General features: G+C 45.5%; 1 protein-coding gene across 1 annotated transcript; it reads left to right on the forward strand.

The window, feature by feature from the left end:
* The first annotated feature begins 242 nt into the window (after positions 1 to 242).
* Positions 243 to 4,936, forward strand: LOC140123011 (adhesion G-protein coupled receptor F3-like). The gene is made up of 6 exons (XM_072144262.1): positions 243 to 264; positions 483 to 706; positions 1,253 to 1,444; positions 1,766 to 3,154; positions 4,620 to 4,661; positions 4,745 to 4,936. The coding sequence occupies exons 1-6, from the start codon at positions 243 to 245 to the stop codon at positions 4,934 to 4,936; spliced, it is 2,061 nt and encodes a 686-aa protein (XP_072000363.1).
* The last annotated feature ends 2,813 nt before the right edge of the window (positions 4,937 to 7,749 follow it).

Raw genomic sequence — 7,749 nt, forward strand, 5'->3', positions numbered from 1 at the left:
CCTATGTATGATACTGCTACTAGCTATAAGAATATGGGAAGGTGAATGTTCTCTGCTCCTTGCTGTGTAGATCCCGTGTACAGAGGTGACTGGCGGTGTTATCCCTTCTCTATGGATGAGATCCCGGAGCAGGACATGTATTACTCGTGTATATTTCGGGATGGTTTTGGTGCTGATGTCCGGTCTGGTGTCCAGGTTGCGGTTATTAGAGGTAAGTCGGTTTGTTCTCTCTTTTCTTACATATGCTTAGTACCCTTTTCCCGGGTAGGTGACATCCATGAGGAGAGTCTCTAGAGAAGTTGTGTGGTCTATTGGAGTTCATAGTTTGGACCCTCCCTGGTCCCTCTTGTTGGGTCCTCGCTTTATATTATTGTTTTGCTCCTTGAGACCCTGACCAGGACCCAGAGACTTCACTTGTCCTACACCCTGCAGCCTCACAAGTGCCGGCCGCTGTCTATTTCTCCTTCTACGCTCTTCTCCAGCCTCATATAGCTTCTGTATTTCATGTGAAGACACAGATAAGTTCTGCTCTGTTGACGGAGATAGAAGATGGAAGGTGACCAAAGCCGGACACAACGCTGAAATCCTCTGTCCCAGAGGTAAAACGGGAAGGATAACCAGAAGCTGTCTAACGACCGGTCAGTGGGCACCTCCTGAAGACTCCTGTGAGGACACCAGGCTCTGGAGTCTACTTGAGCAGGCGAAGGTGGGTCCATTTCATCTCCATATTATGCCATGTTCTTGTCTAATACTCCCCTCGTATACAGAGCTGTGTTCATCTTTACCCATGATCTTTTCTCCGGTCACTGGCTGTAAGACGACTGGCCCCAGCAGGACCTTCTCCCCACTGCCCTTTCTCTAGGACCCCACCTCATGACACAAATCAATGTTTTAAAAGAATCAACTTAAGTCTCCCCTGGTATCAACTTTAACCTTTCTATAGGTATCAGGACTTCACTGCAGAGAACCACCAGGTCGCTACCTCTTGGCCTAATCTCTAATCAGTGGTGGTTTCAGGAGACATTGGAGCAAATCCCCAAAGGAGGAGGCAGATACTTATTCAGGAGGGAAGCTGATATTAGGACTAAGGATTTGTGGGTTACTATACTTAAGGAATAAGTCAGGACAGGCAGCACAGAGCCAATATGGTAATCAGGTGCAGGTCAGGGCAGGTAGAACAGGTCAAGGTCAAGGTCAAGATAGAATGTAAATCGGAGAATCTCTACATTAACATAAAATCTTCCTCCATCAGAGGCTCAACGGTGGCGTCGGAATACCAGAGGTGGACATCTCACTGACTATGGAAACTCTCAGGAACTACACCATGCAGCGCTTAAACTACATCAGCCACCCCTCGGATATCATCACAGTGGTGGAAACCATAAAGATACTCTCCAGGGCCGGTGTAGAGTATAACATACAACTGCCCCCTTCTTCCATGTTGGTAAGTATGTCGTCTAGAGAAGGAGTGGCTAAACGGCTTCCGTATGTGATCTGCTTCTTACGCTGCCCTAGTTATATCATCTACAAAGGTTCAGGAACAAATGTGCTTTTCCACTGAAATCATAGCATTGCCTTCTCTGAGAGTGAATGCTGTGATAGGGGAGGAAGAGCTGGAGTGGGGTATTACATTGTAAAATATGTAGACAACGACCTATATGGTGGTGCAAGTTCTTTTGGGCAGTGCTCTCTCCTCATATGTATTATGTTTTTGAATTTTGTTAAAGATTTTGGATATCACTGATGGGATCTTCTTTCTGTGCAGGATTTTGTTACAGTGTGTAGCCGGCTGCTCAGTTTTGACTTGGAGACATTCTGGACACCAGCACTTAGAAGACAACCTTCCCTTGGTTCCATGTTCCTGCAGTCAGTGGAGGTAATATCCAGACTTTTCGAGACCGATTCCAGCTCCCTCATGCTCATCCAGCCTAACCTCCACGTGAGCACCGTGGTCCTAGACTCTTCGGCATGGACCGAGTATAACATTTCCTTCAGTACAACACCCAACATTGAAGTGGTCATTAAAAATATAGCAATGAAGCCCAGTGGTAAGATCACTATAATAAATATGGTCCTGATGAACCTTGGCAAGATACTTCCGTGGAGTTTTGGAGAGAGCGTGAGAGGACACAACCACAGTGTGGAAAGTCATGTCCTAATCAACACCATGAAGGGTGGGGCCGAGACGATTACAGAATCTGATTTACATATGACCTTCTTTCGTATGAGGGAACCCAATGAGACAGAAGTCACTACTGCCCAATGTGTCTTTTGGGACAACAGTCTCTTTGAAGGATCTGGAGGATGGTCCACTGAAGGATGCCAGACACGGCCTGTAGATCACAGCGTTGTGTGCAGGTGTAGACACGTGGCGCCATGCTCAGTCTTGAGGTCACTTGGTGTTTTTGGAGATGAATTGGAGGAGGATGCTTTGGAGATTCTCAGCCAGGTTGGAGCTAGTCTGTCCATCTTCAGCCTTCTTATCTGCTTCATTGTCTACATAATAGAGTGGAGGCTCGTGGTGAAGGATGACATCACTTTCTATCGACAGGTGACTTTGATCAACATTAGTGTCTCCAGGATCATTGCCGATGTTTGGTTTTTGGTGTCTACCTTCATATCTGTTAGTCACACCAACCATCTTTGCATCTCGGCTGCCTTCTTCCAGCACGTCTTCTATCTGGCCAGCTTATTCTGGATGCTGATCCAAGGGTTGATCCTTCTTTACGAGCTCGTCTTCACTTTCCAACTTTTCAAAGCCGCTGTCATTGTGGCCATGATAGGCATTGGTTATATCTGTCCACTCATCGTTGCCAGTGTGACCATAGGGGTTGAATACCCCAACGAAGGATACCTCACGGAGGGGACCTGCTTTTTGAATCGAGAAGATGGAGCCGTATTCGCCTTTGAAGGTCCCACTCTTCTGGTTGTTGTACTCAATTCCTTTACAATTGGTGCGATGGTCTGGAAGTTATTACGACCCCCTGAAGCTGAAGAGCCGGAGGATGAGGGAGACACTAAATCCCTGGTGGCCAGGGCACTTGCATGTTTAACATCACTGTTTGGCATAACGTGGTTTCTGGAGTCAGAGATGTGGTTGGAGAAAGTCCACGAGTTCTTTGTTTATGCCCTTAAAGTGCTCAATTCTTTCCAGGTAAGATCTTTGAGGGTTCACAACCTTTGTGTGAGGGAGGAAGAAGGAGTGGACTATTACCACCACGGCCCCCTCAGGCAGCAGGGCTAGACAAAGAGTGGCCCTGGGCAAAACTAAAAGTGGGGCCCCAAAATCAAATATTGTATGAAGAGTCACAGTCAGTAAGAGGCTCCTGTAACAGTAATAACACATTGTAGTTACACACAGTAGTAGGTAAGTATCTGTAATATGGGACTGTAGGAGAATGTTATAGGGGAGATGGATGATAAATGTGCAAGATGATAGAGATTTATAGATAGATGATAGAGAAATATAAAGTAGATGATAGATACAGTAAATAAGAGGTAGAAGTTTGATTGATAGATGGGTAGATAATAGATATATAGATACATGGACAAAGAGCTGGATAGATAACTGGTTAGATAGACAGATTATAGGAGATGATAACTAGACAGATAGATGATAGATTTATAGACAGGAGGTAGGTGATAAGCAATCAAACACAGGGTATTAAACCTGTCATCAGGAGCCCATTTTTAAGCTCCCCCATGTCCCCATAGATAATAGTGTACACAAGAGTTTTTATAGTAAACCTGACTTTTATTTAGATATTTTAGATGAAAGTTTACATTTCTTTGTGCAGAGCAGTGTCCCGAAATTCTCCCATATCTCCTCCCCCCTCAGGATGTCATACATGTCTGCCCCCACCCCCTATATGGCCCCTCCCATGTCCCCCATATCTTCTCCCCCATACGCTTCCTCCCTGAGGACATCATACATGTCTGCCTACTCCTAGGGACACAGCTCTGCATACAGAAAGCTAAACTTTCATCAGCAGAAGCCAGTTTTACTATAAAAACTCTTTGGCAATGTGTACACTGTTCTCTAATGGGGATAAGCGGGAGCCAGAAAAAGGGTTCCCTACAAAAAAACAATACATCCTCTGCCCACAAAAATCCACATGCAGGGGGCCCCTTTAGAACAGGGGTCCCTGGGCAAATGCCCAGTGTGCCGCCCCCTAACACCGGCCCTGCTCTCAGGACCCCTCTGATCAGTGGCTTATCTCCCATGATAGAAAGGATGGGTATGATGACATCCAACTTGTCCGATCCTTCTTTCGTTACATCCCTGTACAATTTTGTATGTCGTCTGCCTCAAAGAAAAGCTATTTCCAGTTATTCCTAATTTCTGTCGTTAAAACCTCTGTCCAGTATGTCCAAAAATTACACAATTGGCAGTGACGACGCTCCAGCTGTAGATCTAGATTTCACTGGAGCTTTATCGTATTTCCTCTGCTTACACATCGGATTCCCCCCGGCTACGCTCATCCATCACTCCTCTTTCCAGGTCACTCAGTTTAACCCATAAAACGCCATCCAGTCCTTTCCCATCCAACATCTTCTTGAGTTCATAGACACCACCACACATGAAGCCTCTGCTCTGACATTGTGCCCTCCTTTTTCAGGGTGTGATCATCTTGATCTTTGGATGTCTCCTGGACAGAAGGGTAAGTGCACAGATACTGTAAGGACAGAGCGCTGACTTGTAGGACGGAGTGATGGATATTCAGTGTCACGTCTATCGTTCCAGATCCGGAAATTTCTGGCCAAAAGATTCCAAAAGCTTCAATCCCTGTTCTCCTCTCCGACCTGCTGTGAACAAGTCTCGTACAGCGTGGTAAGACCACACGATATTTGTGGGGAGTTTAATGTTGGTCCTCGTGGTGAGAGTATAAATATAGCCGTAGCTCGTCGTTACATCCATAATCAGAGTCAGCCATAAACTCTGCCTTCTAGTACAAAGCCTGGTTTGGAAATCTAAATGACACGTAAGGTTTCAGGTAGAGATCCGATCCGGTGCCGGTGGCCCACGGGTCTGAAGCTCAAAGGATGCAGTGAAGAGTCTGTGCAGAGAGTGTGACCATCCACACCGCTCCAAACCACAGGTCCTGTGCCTGGGACCAAAGGGGAGGAGCCGGGGGAAGGGTAACACAGGGGACTAAAGGATTTACATATTTCTTAATAGCTCTGATTTAATTTGTAGTTATGAGGCCCCAATGACCGGATCGCATAGGGTTAAGGGGTTTGACTTGTTCCATCAATACAAAAAATGTATACAGTGAAAAGCAGCACAACAATTAAAATATAAATGGATGCAAATCCCAGGAGTGCTGCCCATCACATATACATATATATATTGTGGGAGATTTGGCCCAGTAGAGACCGTGGTAGTGGTGATTCGTGATGCAGTCCATGACAGGGACACCAAAGTTTTGTCCAAAACAGGTCTCACCTGCGTTTATTCCAGGAGCAGGTACAAAATAGAACAGCCTTCACATTCAGGCATCAAACATAAACAAAATCAGGGTGCTAACTAAACAGAGTTATTCTAACTCACCACTAGAACATAAAAGACTGCTGCTCCAGGCAAAGTCAGTCTGTGTGTGCTCTCCAGCCTCCTTTCAGAGCCACACCGCTCTTAGCTCTGCTCAGCAGCTTTATGCAGGCTGATTAGGCTGCTCCCACCACCTGTGTCCAAGGTACTGGACAACTCAACCTCAGCACTAAGGCCTTGCATAGTAGGAAAACCTAGGGGAAACATACCGCCCATCCACAGATAACCCCTTCAGTGTCTCACAATAATATATATATACGCCCATATATCTGTACATCCACCATAAATAGGGCTACTATGATTGTTTCATTTCATAGGGATCTATAGTTTTTAATTTGTACATCAAAAAGACTTTACGTCTACGCATTGGGGCACATTTACTTACCCGGTCCTGTCGCGATCCAGTGGCAGGTTCTCCGACGCTGATTCGGGTCTGCCAATATCCACTAGGTGTCGCTGCTGCGCCGAGGTTCACTGGAGTTCACCTTCTATTTCCTGGTGCAGGTAAGTGCATGTCAAGCAAGCATGTCTTTTTTTTTTTTTTTTTTAAATACCACAGGTTTTCCAAATCCGTCTGGTTTTTTCGACGGCCACACCCCCGATTTCCGTCACATGCAACCCGACACGATTGCGCCAAAATCCGATCGTGTGCGCCAAAATCCCGGTGGAATTCGGCGCAAATCGTCGGGATACCCGACTGAATCGCGCAGACCCTTAGTAAATGAGCCCCAATGTTTCAAAACGATTGTGGACGTCTTTTGTTAAATGTCGGAGTAATTTTGGATTATTTTTATGGTGACAGGTGCAATGGGAGAGGCGATGCTGGAGAAAGCCATCTTTAATATTATTACAATGTTTATTTAGCCCTCCACTGAGTGCGATGTCGTGTAGGAAGTGACAAAAGCCGCAACACGAGACAATACTCTATAAAAATGTGAATTCAATATAATGGGGCAGATTTACTTACCCGGTCCCTTCGTGATCCCGCAGCTCATTGTCCGACGAGGATTCGGAGCTGCCGCGATTCACTAAGATTGTGCGCCCGATATCCTGCAGGTGTCGCTGCTGCGCCGGGGTCCGCCGGAGTTCACCATCTTCTTCCTGGTGCATGTAAGTGCTGATCTTGCAACACATTTCCTTTTTTAAATTTCGCAGTTTATCCGAATCCGTCGGGTTCTCCGACGGCCACGTCCCCCGATTTATGTCGCATGCAAGCCGGCACCGATGCGTCACAATCTGATTGCGTGCTCCAAAACCCCGGGGCAATTCAGGGCAAAAGAGAAATATTCGGGAAACCCAACGAAAAGTGCGGCATTCGAACCCTTAGTAAATGACCCCCAATGTGTAGAACCCGATGAAGTGTCTAGATTGGACACCGTACGGCACCCTTAGGCACCGGGATCATTACTAATCCCACACTCCAAAGCTGAGGCTCCCACAAAAGATACTTTGCAGAGGATCCTTCAACACAAGAACGGCCACTAATGTTTTACTATAAATCTGCAGTATAAATGGCAGTATAGTGTCCATTAGCATATGCAGACTCCTCCCTCAGTGACATCACCGGTTGTGGGGTGGAAGGAAAAATCAGGAACTATAAATTAGTGTCTATGCAAATACCTGTTGTCAGTCACTTGGGGAATTCATCATTGCATAGAGGGGCTGCCCGGAAGATCTGTCCATTGGAAGTCCACAGCCAAATAACTGCTACTATTCAATAGTAAGGCTATCCGTTTTTGTCCCTTTTTATAACTGTTTATACATGTATTGTGTGTATATTCACTGTAACCATTTTTCATGTTTGCACTGCACTTTTGTGTATTAAACCCTTAAAACGTAATAAGCCTTAAAGAACTTAAGTGTCCAAAAACATAATGTTAGCGAAATCTATTCTATCTATCTATTGTGTATTCTGTAATTGTTTAGGCCCTTATTTGCCTTATTGTTATAATTTAATAACAGAAGTATAAGTGCTGGCAGTGATGATTGAAATGATTGCCAGGAACGAGAGAGTAAAATTTAGAGAAAAGTCGCGCATATTGCGTAGGTGCTAAATTATGAGGTTCTCTAGTGTAAGTGCACCCCGTGACATAACTCCAGAGGGGGGTTCATCACAGTTTGGTGGCAGCGGTGGGATAGTGTATTATTATTTTTACACTGTAAAGGCTTTAATTGCCATTAACCCTTTAACTTAATGGCTG

Source organism: Engystomops pustulosus, chromosome 3 (assembly GCF_040894005.1).
Source record: "Engystomops pustulosus chromosome 3, aEngPut4.maternal, whole genome shotgun sequence".
NCBI classification, from domain to species: Eukaryota; Metazoa; Chordata; class Amphibia; order Anura; family Leptodactylidae; genus Engystomops; species Engystomops pustulosus.

What these genes read in the sequence shown, in the direction of transcription:
- LOC140123011 (XM_072144262.1), top strand. Translation starts at nt 243, where the DNA reads ATGCTTAGTACCCTTTTCCCGG. An exon ending in TGCCCCCTTCTTCCATGTTG is followed by an intron (nt 1,445 to 1,765) that starts GTAAGTATGTCG and finishes CTTTCTGTGCAG; the next exon opens with GATTTTGTTACAGTGTGTAG. An exon ending in AAGTGCTCAATTCTTTCCAG is followed by an intron (nt 3,155 to 4,619) that starts GTAAGATCTTTG and finishes CTCCTTTTTCAG; the next exon opens with GGTGTGATCATCTTGATCTT.